This window comes from Leptonychotes weddellii, chromosome 16 (assembly GCF_054177405.1).
Source record: "Leptonychotes weddellii isolate Sample4059 chromosome 16, ASM5417740v2, whole genome shotgun sequence".
NCBI classification, from domain to species: Eukaryota; Metazoa; Chordata; class Mammalia; order Carnivora; family Phocidae; genus Leptonychotes; species Leptonychotes weddellii.
In genome coordinates this window covers 24,647,559-24,663,241 of record NC_138384.1, presented here as the reverse complement: position 1 = coordinate 24,663,241, position 15,683 = coordinate 24,647,559, and the positions used below count along the sequence as shown (strand labels likewise).

Sequence of the window (15,683 nt, the reverse complement as noted above, 5' to 3'; positions counted from 1 at the left end):
ACAGTGCACAAGACAGTTCCCCTGATGAAGAATTATCTGGTCCAAAATGTCGATGGTGTTGCTGTTGAGCAAACCCCACTCTAAGGGTCCAGATCTTTAAAAATCTTTATTCTCACAACCACCCTGTGAAACAGATATTACCATGTCCATTTTACAGGTAAGGGAACTGAGGCTCAGAGAGCTTAAATGACTTGTCACATTTGACTTGTCACACTACCGTCCTCCTCCTGGACATTAAATGTCCAGGTCACACACCTGAGCAATGGCTCAAGCCTTCTCTCTATCACCTTGCTGGGAGACCCAGAACATTCTTGTCTTTTCCTGCCTGTAAGCCTCTTAGCAGTCCTTGAGGTCCAGCCTAAAGGATTCTTCCTCTAAGAAGCCTCCCCTGATTACTTGCAGTGGGAAGTAGTCTCTCCCTTGTGCAAATCTCAGCACATTTGGGGGTATATTCTGCAACATGGTATTTCTACCTGGTATTTAAGGCTGTTTAGAACAGTGGGATGCCTAGAGGCTGGGAGGAAAACAAGATCTGCCACTAAGCAGCTGTGTGGCCTTGGGCTGGTCATTTAACCTCTCTGATTTTCAGTTTCTGCATCAGTAAAATCGGGATAACAATACTCCCTTTGGGGATGTTGGGAATTAATGAGAGCAGATGTGCCTCTGCTGAGCACATAGTCCAGTACACAGTATGTAGGTGCTCAACTAAGATAAGCTCTGGTACTTTGTGGGCCTGTCTTGGCTGCCCTTCAGGCTGAGACCTTCTGAGGGCAGAGACAGGCCTCCATCTGACTATGCCTCACAGCACCCAGCACAGGGAAGAGGGAATGGCAGCATTTATTGGTTGACTGAGTAAACACTGCAAGCTGATGGTGTTTATTGGGATTGAGGTATTCGCTCTAAGCTCAGCACCAGCACCAATGGGAGAAAGAGCTCAGGGTCAAGGACAAGAGAGCCTGGGCCTTTGCAGATACTCAAAGGTAATTCAAACAAATGTTGCCTCAGTCAGGAAAGGGATGGATAGATGGATGGATGGATGGATGTGGATGGATGGGCAGATGGCGAGGTAGGTGAAAGGATAAGTAGAATGAGACATTATTTCATTCAGTGAATATTTGTTGAGTATCCGCTTTGTGCTGAGAAGCACTGTGACACCAAGCCTGACAAAGTCCCTGCCTTCCTGAAATTCATGTGGCAGTAAATGGCTGGCTGGCTGGAGGCATTATTTCCAATTACTGCAAAGAAAACTTCTGAGGAGAAACCCCCCTTCAGGTTAGTTACATAGCCCTTCCCCATGCAAAACCAAGAACAGAGCCTGGCCAAGGGTATGTAGGCACTGTGGCAGAGGGTGGGGACTTTGGGGACAGGCTGCCTTTGTGGTTCTTTAAAGCCACAAAGCACGTGAGCAGTGGTCTTCCCCACCCTGCGCCATAGAGTCGAGAGAGCCGACTGACCATACCTGGCCTATCCCTCCTGCCCCCCGGCAGTGTCCCCTCGGCTCCAGATGGCCTAAGACCCCTGCCAGACCAATGGGGGGGGGCGCTTCCTGGCTCTGTTCAGCAGGGCCTGGGGAGGATGCAGCTGAGTCATTCCAAAGTCCCTCCGGGGGAGAAGGCAGGTGAAAGGCGGCAAGGTAACTTTCACTTCCTGGTTCTTCAGAGAGGAAGGGCAGCCTGTGACTCAGGGACCAGCCACCGGAGTGCTTGCTGCCTGCCCCAGGAGCTGCTAGTGTTGCCCCTTGATGGCCCAGGCCAGTGCAGCCTGCAGGCCCCGAACCCCCCTTCCATAGTCGGGGTGGGCTGAGGCTAAGAGGAAGTGATGGCAGAGGAGGTGGCACATTCTAGAAGGGGCGTGTGTGTGCTTGCACCTGTATTTGGGAAGGCAGAGCATGTTTGCACGCCCACATCCTCGTAAATACTTGTGCATGAGCAGTAAGGGTCAGCTGGGGCCTCCCAGGCCCTGCCTGGCTGGAGAAGATCATTCAGCAATCTAGACTCCCCTGCCCTGGAAGTCCTGGCCTCTAGAATTTTGCAAAACCCTCTGGGATCTTGCTTCACCGCCTATGACCTTGACCCAGAGCTGAAGCTCAAGCTCTTCCTTATTTTTCACGTACTGCTCTTGAGCTGACACCAAGGTGAATAAATTTTGCTGGAGATTTTAGGGGAAGGAGGAAAGAGGAAAAGCAGTGCAAACAACTTCAAATGTTTATATGAAATATTTGGTTCTCGGGGCGCCAGGGTGGTTAAGCGTCTGACTCTTGATTTCGGCTCAGGTCCTGATCTCAGGGTCGTGAGATCGAGCCCCTGGTCAGGCTCAGCGGGGCATCTGCTTGAGATTCTCTGCCTCTCCCCTTCTTGCTTGTGCTCTCTCTCTCAGGTGTGCGTTCACTCTCTCTCTAAAATAAATAAATAAATCTTTATTTTTTTTTTTTTTCAAGATTTTATTTATTTATTTGACAGAGAGAGACACAGCGAGAGAGGAAACACAAGCAGGGGGAGTGGGAGAGAGAGAAGCAGGCTTCCCGTTAGCAGGGAGCCCGATGCGGGGCTCGATCCCAGGACCCTGGGATCATGACCTGAGCCGAAGGCAGACGCTTAATGACTGAGCCACCCAGGCACCCCAGAAATAAATCTTTAAAAAAAGATTTGGGCTCTCAACTGTCTGTTGAGTCACCCCCCTCCTGTCCTGGGGTTTCTCTCTGGCTCCGTGCCATCAGCAGGCCCCTAGCCACCCCCCTCAGCCCCTCAGCCCTTGCACAACCCCCATCTCCACCCCTCCTCCTTATTCCTGCCCCCCTAAATTGCCCAGGGGACTCCAAATGACCCCCTCGGTTCCCCTCAGCAACTGCTGCCAAACTCATCTTGGCTCTTCACGGCAGAACAAAGGGTACCCTACTCACTGGACCCCACCCCCAGCCTCCTTAGAAGGCGACTGTACTTCCACATTTTAACACTTTTTATTTGTTCCATGTGCCCAGTCATATGAATGCCTTTACATGGTTTTGTGGCAGGGGGGCGGGTTCACATGTGCCGTCCTGTTTGTTGGTGTGTGTGGATGCGTGAGGATGTGTCATAGGGTGGGCATATGACGTGTGTCTCAGAGGTCGTGGAAATCCACGAACATGGATCAGCCTGACAGGGAGGAACGGTGTGTGCATGTGGTGGGTGGAGGGTCGGGGGCGGTAGTTGAGCGGGTGACTTACTGGGGTAAAGGGAGTGTGGGGGGTACATAGAGCCATGGGCCCAGAAGGGGCCAGAGCCTGGCCTGGTAGGAGATCCCGTTCCCTCACTTGCGGGCTGTGTGGCCTCCGGCAGATCCCTGTCACTCTCAGACTTGTCCTCTCTTCTGTACAACTGACCAACGACAACTTAATTTTAAAAATTAAGCCCTCACTACTTACCAGGCAGTAGGAGCTTTATAAGCAAGAATTCATTTTCATTAATTTTTATAACATCCCTGTGAGGTAGACACTACCATTGTCTCTATTGTACAGGTGGGGAAACTGAGGCATAGAGAGGTTTGGTGGGGGGGAGGGGGAACAGGGGGGCTGAGGTCAAGGGTGCTGAAGACCAGGGTGTGCAGGGCAGCAGCTGTGGCCTGGATGGTGCGGCTGGCACGAGCTGGCCTGGGACTGGGAAGCCAGATGCCCCTGGACAGTCCTGCTGACTGGGGGCCTCTGTGGGCTCAGGACAGCACCTCGGTGTGAAGAAATGCAACGTGATCTGCAACAGGATGACCTCGGAGATTCCCGTGGCCTTACTAGACCACTACCATCGAAATCAAGAATCCTGCGGCAAGCCTGCCATCATGTAGGTACTGGCCTGTTGGCCTCTGCGAATCCCCATGCACATCTTTCTTTTTCATCTGGGCTCCTGCCAAGGGCCTCAGCAAATCGCTCCTCCTGCTCCTGCCTCCTGGCCCGTGGCTGACCTTAATATCTGCCCCCAAGGGTAAAGGTTGGGAGCAGTTTCCTGAAAGGCCTGGGGCAGCCACAGCGGGTGGTGTGTTTCAGGTGGCAGTCGGACCCGCTGCATTTCTTGGGGACGGCAAGCACGGTGGTCTGAGAGCGCAGGTTCCAGACTCCAACCAATGTGCTGCAGATCCTGGCTCCATCACTTACAAGGGGGGGTGGGGGTAGTGGTCCACTTGCCTACCCTCTGGGCCATAGTTTTCCTTATCTGTAAAATGGATAGTTGGGAGGATGACAGGGGATAATGCAAATAAGCAGCTTGGCAGGGTGCCTGGAAGCTGTTGCAATAACAGAGATTATTATCCACACTTGACAGTGGGGGAAACAGGATCCTTGTGAGACTTCGGCGCAGTCTACAGACTGGTTCTCGAAGTATAGGGCTCAGCGAAAAGAAGTCGTGTGCTTCATTCCACCGACTGTGCAGCTGCTAAGAGGGGCATGGGGGCTACTGCCTGAGCTCTCCTCCCCTCGCCTGGTGAGGCTTGCTTCCCCCAGACTCCCCCAATTATTTGCTTCTGTTTTCTAGGTAAAGAGGAAGTGGGAAGCCCCAGGGAGGGGACCACTGCCCTGGGCCGCACCTTGCCTCTGGGGGCCTGAAGCGTTATGCTTGCTTCCTGCACTTCTCTGGTTTCCTCAGCGAACCAGAGCCATGCACATTCACATGACCTCTCTGAGCCTCGGTTTTCTCATCTGTAAAATGGGGATGGTCGCCATAGCCACCTCTCGGGATGGGTGGGAGGTTTAAACAGGCAAAATGCCTAGCACAGAGGTGTGGAGCATGAGCTCCTGTCAGCTCTGAGCTGTGTTCTAGGCAGTGAGCCAGCCACACCCAGCTTCGGAGGAAGCTCAAGATTTAGATGGCACTCGCGGTCCCAACGGGACCCCCGAATATGTGGCTGGAGCTCACTCAGTGTGCTTTCGGCCTGAGGAGACACACTAAGAGGTAGAGGTCCAGAGGGCAGCCTGTAACTGAGGGAGCAGAGGAAGGGACATTTGGGTCAGCTCCTTCCAGAGAAAGGAGGCCCCACTCCGGAGCTCACCAGTCACACACCTGGCAGCAGGGAACACTGGTGGACCGCTCCCCCCAGTCAGAAGGCACAGCCCAGAGCTCCCTGCCTTAATGGTGAAGACATTATTATTATTAACATCGTTATCATTTTCGGCTGTTACTCTGAGCCAGGTGTTTTACATAATTTTCTTTTTTTTTTTTTTTTTACAATAACACTGAAGTGGGTGACCAGCTTGCCCCAGTTTTCTGGGACTTTCACAAAAAGTCCTGTATCTTGAGGAACCCCCTCAGTCCCAGCTCTTCTGGGGAGGCTGGTCACGCTACAGAAGGTAGGTATGCTATCTCGATTTCTCAGGTGAGGACACGCAAGTTCTAGGAGTCAAGCGGCCTGAGCTAATCAGCTCACAGCTCACAGCTAATAAGGGGTGGGAGCAGGGTTTCCAGCCGGGTCTGTTCACCTGCAGAGCAATTTTTTGATGCTTCTACTCCACGTGGCATCTGGGCATCACTGGGTCCCTGTTTTCCTTCCTTGTAGCTTGAGGACGGTAAAGAACAGAACCTTCTGTGCTGATCCAAAGGAGAAATGGGTTCAGAAAGCCATAGCACATCTAGAACGCCAGACTGCTGTTCCAAATCGAAATGGCGGCACGTTCGAGAAGCAAATCGGTGTGGGTGAGCCCAGGACCACCCCGGCCACCAGGGGAATGGACAGGCCTGCGGTCACAGAGCCCAAATCCACCCAGGAAAACAGTGGCCAGGAGGCACAGAGGGCCTCGGGGACTTCCTCAGAGCTGCCAACAGGAGTGGCTGCTTCCTGGGGGACCAGGTTCCCCTCCACTCCAAAGGCTCCGGATGGAGGACCTCCAGCTGGGTCCCAGAAAACTGAGTTTTTCAACGCTGCTACCCTCACGACCGCAACGTCCTGGCAGAGTTCTGCTGCCTACAAACCCGGGTCGGGCCTCTGGACGGAGGGAAAGGCCTCTGAGGCCCTCCCCACCCAGGCCCCCTCCACCCAGGCCCCCTCCACCCAGGCCCCCCCCACCCAGGCCCCCTCCACCCAGGCCCCCCCCACCCCGGCCCCCTCCACCCAGACCCTCCCTACCCAGGCCCCCCCTACCCACACCCCCACCGTTTCACACACAGCCTCAGAGGACAGTGTTGGCCCTGAAGGCCAACCGGTGTGGATCACAGGAGACAATCCCATGCCAGAGAACTCTCTAGGGCCTGAGGAGATGGATCCCACCTCAGCTCACACGGATACTTTCGGGGGGCCTGACGGCACGCCCCGTCTCTCCACGGTCCCTGTCTCCTCTCAAAGGGTCCCCAGCAGGGAGCCAGCGGCCTCAGGCAGCTGGACCTCCAAGGCGGAGGAGCCCATCCACGCCACCGTGGACCCCCAGAGGCTGGGTGTCCTCATCACTCCCGTCCCCGACTCGCAGGCAGCTACCCGGAGGCAGGCGGTGGGGCTGTTGGCCTTCCTTGGCCTCCTCTTCTGCCTGGGCGTGGCCATGTTTGCCTATCAGAGCCTCCAGGGCTGTCCCCGCAAGCTAGCCGGGGACATGGTGGAGGGGCTTCGCTACGTCCCCCGGAGCTGTGGCAGCAACTCCTATGTCCTGGTGCCAGTGTGAGCTGGCCCCCTGTCTGCCTCCAGCTGTTCGGCTCCGACAGCTGCCTGGGGTCCCCCGCCCTCACACCCACCCTCACCCAAGGGCCTGACCTGAGCTGGGGTGATCAGAGCGAGGAGGCAGGCTTTTCCACCCGCAACGGCTCCCGGCTCCCGGGCAGACGCCAGGAGGCCGCCCTGGATCGCTGTTGACCCCCTGGGGACAGAAGTGGTGGCCTCTGCAACTCACCCCAATGTCCCCAAGTCAGGAAACTTCTGCCGCTGGCTGGTGAGAGGTTCCCTTTGACACAGTCCCAGACCCGATGAACAATTATTTATTAGAAAATGCCCAGCCCCTCTGGGTCACATCCCCATGTCACAAATGAGCCTCAGGCCAGGCCCCCTCTGCCCGCTCCCTCGGACCTCATCGTGTCTCTCGGTCCCGCTGCAGTCGCCAGTCACCCCGGCCACCTGCGGTGCCATCTCCCCCGTCCCCTGTACAGAGCCCACACCCAGCCGGGGACGTGTCTTTTCTTGCATGAGCCTAGTGTGGCGTTCCCTGGGACTGCTCCCGGGAAGGCTCTGCCCTCCGTTAGGCATCGTGGGAAGGGGACATGAAGTGACCCGGTGGCTTGGATGGTTTTTCTTCTCCCCAGTCGATGCCGTGCGTTGGCGGAACCTTGGCTGTGGGTGTGAAGGCTGGGGTTCTCGGCCCAGGTCCACCACCAGCCCAGCAGCACATTCGTACCTCTGGTTCTCCGTCTGTGGAAGGAAGGAGACGTGGCAAATGTGTGACGATAACTTGTACACTGATGGGCATCACTCATTGATCCAGAGACCCCCGTTCCCAGACCGGGGGTGTAGCCTCACCACAGAATACCCTAGCCGGGCTTCACCCATCGGGGACCCTGGCACATCGGTGGGCCCTGTGCCTTCAGGGGGTGGGGGGGGGTGTGTCAAGGAAGGGATCTGAAAGCTCAGGTCCTGCTCCGTGGGAGGGAGTCAGCTCTGTGGGCCCCCTGAGTGGGGACTGGGGGGGTGCTTGAGGGGCAGGCCGGTGCCTGGCTTGGAGGGCAGCCCTCCCAGAGTCCACCAGGCTCGCAGGGACGTGGAGACAGCCTGTGGGACAGGCTGAGGAGGAGGGAAGGCCTGCAGGCTCCTGGGAAGGCTGAGGTGCTCAGGGAAAGGAACCCGGGGGTGGGGAGGCTGCTGGGAGCAGCTCCATGCCCGAGTCAGGGACTTGGGCCCCGGGCGTTTGCTGTTTCTTTCCTGCAGCCTGGCTTCCCCCCCTGCCCCGTCTCTCGCTCCCTAAAAACACTGCTGTCCCCATTCCAGGATCTTCCCTCACCTTCCTGCCCACCACTGGCAGGGCTAGGGATTTCCAGGACATTTTCCATGAGATCAGAATCCACCTTTGAAACTTGAGGTTTCGTGTTTACCTCTGAAAGAGACTCCGTCCTATGGGGAGGGAAGTTGTGGGCACAAAGTCAGGGGTTCCCTTTTTGGCTGCTGGCCTCACCCCTCAGGGTCCCTGATGGCAGCTCCCCACCTTCCTCAAAGGTCCCCGTAGGTGACCCTTGCCTTCCTCCACCTGGGGAGCCTCCCACGGACCAGGGTGGGTGAGACACTCCACTTGTCAGATAGATGCTCAGAGGAAGCAGACACAGCTCTGGTCCACAGAGAGGGGGCAGCCACCCGAGTCCACCCAGCCCTCCTGCACCCCCTGCTGGACATGACCTGGGATGTTGGGGCCTGGCTCTAGTGGGGGGCACTCTGACGGCTCAGAGGGCAGGCAGCCGGTCTGAATGCACTTTTGGGGGTTCCTCGAGGCTGGTGGGAGACCCTTCAATGGGTGGAGCTCCCCTACTTTTGTGAGCAATTAGCTGGGAGCAGCTAGTCCCCCTTCCACGGATTTGATTAGTTCTCCCAAGCAGGACACGGACAAGGACAATTTGGGGGGAACTTTGGAAGGAGTTGGTTGATCCTTTTGCTTTTCCAACCCTATCACCAATGTCTGTGCCATTTTGTATTTTACTAATAAAATGGAAAAGTCTTGTGAATCGAATAACGTAGCTTTTTCTAGGGCAGGCTCAGCAACTGGAGCCTCAGGGGCAATGGAACAGGGGAGGGGGCCAAGAATCTCTGGGTCCAGCCTGCCTGGGGCAGAGTGGCAGGAACTTCTACAGTCAGCAGGAGAAGCAGCACTGGGGATGGGGGTGAGGGGGATTGAGCCCCTGGCCTGGCTCTGTTCTGCCCAGCTGTGTGACACTGAGCAGGGCCTTTACCTCTCTGAGCCTGTATAAAATCAGATGTGAGATTTCTCCTAGTGGTTCCCATCGGTGGCAGGAATCAGAATCCCTCATACAGCCACCCCACCCTTCCCCATGACTACTAAACCACCATCTCAGGGGCCTTGGTATCACCATTAGTGATCTGATGACCCATGGGAGCGAACTGGGCCACATTTTCCTCTTTGCTGCCTTGACTCACCGCTGGTCCAGATTAAGATCAAAAGCGATTATTTCTCAAGGGACTTGGGTGTTCAGAGATATGACCCAAACACAAACCTCCTCGTGGTCCCTAAGCCCTCCAGTGTCCCAGGGTGGCATCCCAAGAGCTGCCATGTACAGTTGTGCAGGTTGGGAACTGCACCAGGTGCCACAGACCAAGTCCAGCCTCTTATTACACGGTATTTCATGGATCCGAAGGTGCGCATTTTTTCCACATTGTGATATCTTTGGGATTGGGGTTTGTCTTACAATCAATGGCTTGTCATAGTTTAATCGACAGGTCTTGTTTTCTTTACTGGTTGTTTATTAAATATCAGAATGTCTCACAACCAATGGCAGTTTAGGTTTGATGTATACACGGAATTTTTAAAAATCAGAGACAGCATTTAAAAATCAGGAAATTACACACACAAACCCACTCTTCGGTGACTGGGAAGGTCTTCTGGCCCCACTAGGTGTGTGACCTGCAGTCGGACAGGGGCTGGGTGGGCCCCAAGCAGCGGCTGCCTCTGGAGATGGGGCGAGGCCAGGGTGAGACACCCTGCCCCCCCACATCCTCTAGCATCCCCTCCACCCCCTCGTGCTCCTGGAGCCTGTGGCCACGTCAGGCCATGCCATTTATGATTGCCCTTCTCTCGTTTGTCTCAAAGCAAGGATATTTTTGTCCCAGCCCGAGTCTCCACCAAAAGGAGGACAAGGAAAAACAGATCACGATGGGCACATGACTTCGCTTCTACCCTGCTGGCTTCCTTCTTCATTTCACTACCTGCCAAACCCTATAGACACTTGGGTTTGAGGTTCCTGCGGGAGTCTGAGTTTGCTGCCCCTTCGCAAGCTATAAATTCTAGTACTTCCTTCAGCAGCGAGCCACGCTCCCTGTGCCCCCTCCAACCCATTTCCCCCTGCTTTTGCCCATTCCCACCCCCAATGAGGAGCTCAGAGACGAGGTTACAGGTCTTCAGCCTCTCCCTGAACCCCATCCTTCCTGCAACACGGAACACCAGTAGAGGCTTGGCAATGGAACTAGGTGTCCCTGCTTTGTTTGATTTTTTAAATCACATCCTTAGGTGAGGAACTCCTCATGCTCCCCAAGAGGATGGAGGGTGGGAGAAACCTGTATTCGGGCTCAGGCCAGAGCAGTTCCCCAGAGATCCTGGAATGTTCTGTGTTCTCTCGCTTACGGAGCTACACTCCAGCTCAGGTGGTACCCAGATTCATGCAGAGTTTGCTGGAGACTCAGAAATCTCCGATTGGGCTTGTCAGGTCTCTGAGCCATGATGGTGGATAATAACAGCCAAAGCTTATTTAATGTTTACCAAGTGCCAGGCAGTGCGCTAAGTTCTTTGCATAGAACGTCCCCATCTTACAGGTGAGGAAAGTAAGGCTCTCAAAGCACACGTGATTTGCCCAGGGTCACACAGCAGAGACGGCATGTGACCTGGACTCTTTCTCCAGCACTTGAATCTTAGCCACTGTTTCCGAAAGTATGAGCCACAGATTTTTAAAAGTATAGATGCCCGATCCCACTTCAGAGCTACTGGATCCAGACTCCAGGGGTGGGAGGGCTGGGGGGCTGCACCTTTAAGCTGCTGTCCCTGCCCCCACCCACCACTTCCTCTCCTGGCTGCCTCCTTTGCCCTGCATTGACTGCCCTCCAAATCAGGGATTTGGCACCTAGCCAAAGTTTTAGAGGCCCCCCCCTTCCCCCTTCCCCCCCACCCGCCCCGACCGCAGCCCTGCCCCTGCACCAGGCCAGCCCACTCCATCCCCCTCAAGGCTCACAGGGTCCTGTGGGCGGTAGCTACCTACAGGCTCCTCACTCTGTGCCCTTTCTTTGCCACAAGTCCCCTTCCCCTCCCCTGTGCTCTCTGTACATTCCCTTTTGGGTGAGGCCAGGCAGAAAAACAAAGAAATGAATGGCTGGGAATTTCCAGGGTGAGGCTGAATAATAGGCTCCTGGGAGCTGCTCGCGTGCACGCGTGTGTGTGTGTGTGCGTGTGTGTGTGTGTGTGTGTGTACATGCCCTGCTGTTCCTATGTCTGCAAGAGCTCCGGGGACCACTCGTACCCCATTCAGTTCTGCTTAGTCAGGTGCTTTCCTGGAGAAAGAATGTTTCAGCTGTTGGGATTTAAGAAAAGATCTAACACCAGGCTGACTCTCTTAAATTGACTGCAAACTCCACTAGCTGGACCAATGGGAGATCCTAATCTCCCCAAACTGATGGAAGAGAGGCCCCTCTCTTAAATCCAAGGGATCTCTTGCCCTCAAAGGACAGAGTAGAATTATTTGCAATGAGCATCTTGTGTGTGTGTATGTGTTTGTTTTTTGTTTGTTTCTTTGTTTGTTTTACCACCAATACAGAAGCAGAATATAGCATGGAGATTTCTGGCTGTGTGGCTTCGGGCAAGTTGCTTAACTTCTCTGGGCCTCAGTTTTCTCCATGGCTCATAGCCAGCTCTCGGTAAACAGAACCTATGATCATGCAGTAGATGTTTCCAAAGGGTTTGAAACATCCTATTTCTATCCACTTTTGTTATTGGAGACCCAAGCGAGACTGTGGAATTATAAGATATCTATAAAGAAATGTAGTCTTCTTGGTTTTCAGGAAAGTAGGGTGAAGAAATGTTAGGGTGCCATTAAGCAGATAAGAATAATTTGGAATTTGCATAATTTTCCCCCTACACTAATAGAAGCCATTCAAGTTGAGGTAGCTTTTCTCCTATAAATTGCTTTTGAACTTGGCAAGGTCAAAACTCATGAATCCCTATTAACTGATACCAGACCAGCAAGACGTCTGAATCTCAGACTTGGACAGAAAGGGAAATTTGTTAGTTTCAGGTCTGGGGAGACTGGGGTAGTCACTCTCCCTGCATATTTCCGGCTGGCTACCCCCAGGCACAGAGGAGGGTTGCTCTTCCTGCCCCCTTGGGGTGGACGGGGGCCACATGACTAGTTTTGGCCAGCGAGGTGAGAGTGCAAGAATGTGTATCACTAGATTCAACCACTGAATTGCTGAGAGACTCTTCAGAACTTTTAGTCCTTCTGGCTCAGCACCTCTAGCTTTCCAGAAAGTGGCCGCTTCATTATTTTGGGTCTCCGATGATGGCAACAGAGCCTCCAGCCATGGAAAAAGCTCCCGCTGACTTGTGTGGAAGAAACAAACCTTTGTGGTCTTAAGCCAGGGAAAGTTCAAGGTTACTTGTTATTGCAACATAACCTAGCCCATCCTGATTGATACAGCAATCAGGAAAAAGAAGTATGTTGTTCCTTGACAAGTAGGAATGACTTGTCAATAACCTCAGGATGGTGTTAAAGGCTTGAAAACATTCCCTTAACCGGGGAGAAACAGCCTTTCGGTTATCTAGCTCGCCACTCTCCATTTGCTCTCTCTGCCGACGGGATGGTCAACGGCCACCCAGCTGTCTGGGTTTATCTGGAATTCTCGCTGAGTGGAGGTGGAAAGAAGGGCTTTGTAGTTTCTCTGAGATATGCTGACGCTTGGGAGCTCTCATGGCTCAGATACGCCGGTGATGGCTTCAGCGGACGAGGAAGTAAATGGTGAGAATATTAACATTGTTGAGCACCAGATATTTGCTAGATGATCTGGATCAACCAGTCTTTCGTGTACCTCTTAAGCCCAGCAGTCCAACCTGGGTAACCTGGACCTGTTGGCACAGGACTTTTGCACAATTGTAGGAACCAAGGGCACGGTCAGTGTCTTTGTTTTCCTGGAGGACTTCAGTTGGCCTGCTGGCTGCAGCCTTGCCTCTCTTGATATTGTTCCCCCAGTCTTTTTTTTTTAAGATTTTATTTATTTGACAGAGAGAGACACAGCGAGAGAGGGAACACAAGCAAGGGGAGTGGGAGAGGGAGAAGCAGGCTTCCCGCTGGGCAGGGAGCCGGATGCGGAGCTCGATCCCAGCACCCTGGGATCATGACCTGAGCCGAAGGCAGACACCTAATGACTGAGCCACACAGGCGCCCCTGTTCCCCCAGTCTTGCTACCCAGCCCCCACCGCTATGCCTTTGGCCACACATTTTTTTTACGTCCTCAAGTTGATCTCTCTTGTCCCTCTGAGCCATTGCACAGGCTGTTCCCCTGCCTGGAACAACTCCCCCCTTCACTGTTCCTCTGGCAACTCCTACTCATCCTTTGGTCTCAGCTTAGATGTCACTTCCTCCAGGAGGCCTTCCCTAACTTCTTGGTTTCACGAAGGTTCCCTGCTATGGGTACTCACAGCACCTGCACCCAGGATAACCCTCACATGACCCAGCTGGGCCTGCTTATTTCACCGAGCTTCTGTAAGATCCATGAGGGTGAGGATGTGTGCGTCTTGTTCCGCTTTGTGCCCCAGTGACTACCACAGGTCTCGGAAGAAGTAAAGAGAGGAAGGGCCAGCATCCACTGCCATCCAGATCCCATTGGCGCTTCCTGACCCCGTGACTGTACCACATGCTCCCTGATTGACGCAAAGCCACCCATCCATGTGGGAGGGCTGCATTTCAAGGCACTTCCTGGCAAAAAATATTGAATTGCCTCAAAGGGATCTCAGAGACTGAAAGGGGCCACTGTGAAGGTGCATCCAAGTCACTCTTGAACCCCTCTGGCCCTCCACCATCACACCTTGGTCTTGAAATTGCTCCCCAGGCCCAGCCAAGACCCCTGGGAAGCCTGGACTGGGTCACAGGCCTGACGGTCGTCCAGATTCTCTAGAGGACTGAGCAGGCAATGGGGGAATCTAGCAGCCCTGGAGTCTCTGAGCGTGGGAGCTTCTGTCCCCCTAGACACCTTCCTGGGTCTCCCCTTCTCTTCCCCACCCCCGGGGCCTCATGTGTACCTGTGTGGCCCGTTTCCCAGCTTTTCCATATTGTCATGACCATCACCAGATTGATGGACTTGGAGTCCCGTCCACGTGAGCGCTGGGATGCAGGTACATAGCCCACGGTCCTCTTCCCAAGCTATCAAGGGCAGAAGCAGTGGGTCCCCACGGGGAAGCAGGGGAAGAGGGAGGAGTCATTCCATTATTGCCAGAGATGAATAAGACGCTAGCCTTCCCCTCCTGCAGGTCACTGTCCCCATCACACACCATTATGAGGCTTTGAGTGAATTTTCTCCTTTACTCCCTGCCCCAGCTCTAAGAGAGGTTCTACTCACATGAGCCCCATTTTCCACATGGAAGTGCCAAGGCACTGGGAGACTGAGGAATTTACCCATGGTCACACAGCTAGTAAGTGACTAGGCCAGCCCGCAGTCCTACGCTAGAGATCCCACTTTTTTTTTTTAGTAAACTGTGGTATGGTATAGTCATTGCATGGGACCGCATAAATGGTGACAAGAAATACACGGGCTCCTCCTGACGCACATGACTCTTAAGTTCAACATTGCAAGATGTGATAATATTAATATAAAGCTTAAGAACATGTATAAACAATGCCATACATTGTTTAAGGACACATACGCTCACGCACATGTGCGTTATTAAGATAAAGAAATGCTTGGGATTAATGTCTACCCAATTCAGTGTCTTTTAGTCTGGAGAGGGATGGATTAGGAGAGACACATGGGCCTCAGGGAAGGTAATATTTAGCCCTTAATCTAGTGGTAAGTACATTCATGTACCCAGAGCCCACTCCCTTCAGCTGCTTTCACTACTAACTAACGTTTTGTTTTTTTTTTAAGATTTTATTTATTTATTTGAGAGAGAGAACACACACGAATGGGGCAGAGGGGGGGATGGGGAGCAGAGGGAGAGGGAGAAGCAGACTCCCTGCTGAGCAGGGAGCCCGACACGGGGCTCGATCCCAGGACCCTGAGATCATGACCTGAGCCAAAGGCAGACACTTAACCGACTGAGCCACCCAGGCACCCCCCTGTTTTGTTTTGTTTTTTTAAGTAGGCTCTATGCTGCGTGTGGAGCCCAATGCGGGGCTTGAACTCACGACACTGAGATCAAGACCTAGGCTGAGATCAAGAGTCGGACTCTAGGGATGCCCTAGCTAGGGACACTCCAGCACCCCTCTAACTGGAGCTCTAGAGCCCCTGTGGATGGCATGTCAGGAGGAAGCCCCCCCCCGGCACTTGCCTGAGGTCACACCTTTGCTGGGCCTCAGTTCCTTCTCTGACTTCATTCCTCTGCTCTTCCCCCACCTCCCCTGGGAGCGTGTCTTTAATGAACCCAGCATCAGACAATGGAGAGAGCCAGTCACCGTGCTGCCCAGGCTGCAGCCCACCGTGGGCTCCGGAACGAGTCGCTGGCTGGGGGAGGAGAGTGAGAAAGACTTCAAGGAGTAATGGGAATTGACAGGAAAAACAGCTCCCTAAGGAAGTCTATAGATTCAACCTGATGCCAATAAGAACACCAAATTATTTTTGGAGCTAGATTAGGTAGTTTTAGTTTCACTTGGGGGAAAAAAAAAAGGGGGACGAGTCGGGATTGCTGTACGAAGCCCAGGCAGAGCAGGGAGAAGGGACGACCCTATGTGAAGCCAGGTGGGATTGAGGAGAAAGCCTCCACCTGTGGAAGGACAAGTCCCAGCCTGTTCTGGCCGGGGCCCAGAGGGCTGCGGAAGCACCTGCTTCTGTCTAGAAAG

At 53.9% G+C, this 15,683-nt stretch overlaps 1 protein-coding gene across 1 annotated transcript; it reads left to right on the top strand.

The window, feature by feature from the left end:
• Window positions 1–3,618: 3,618 nt before the first annotated feature.
• CX3CL1 (C-X3-C motif chemokine ligand 1) lies at window positions 3,619–8,650 on the top strand. Its single transcript, XM_081806534.1, has 2 exons — window positions 3,619–3,809; window positions 5,515–8,650. Exons 1-2 carry the CDS (start codon window positions 3,733–3,735, stop codon window positions 6,605–6,607), a joined length of 1,170 nt encoding a protein of 389 aa, XP_081662660.1. The 5' UTR covers window positions 3,619–3,732; the 3' UTR covers window positions 6,608–8,650.
• Window positions 8,651–15,683: the final 7,033 nt, after the last annotated feature.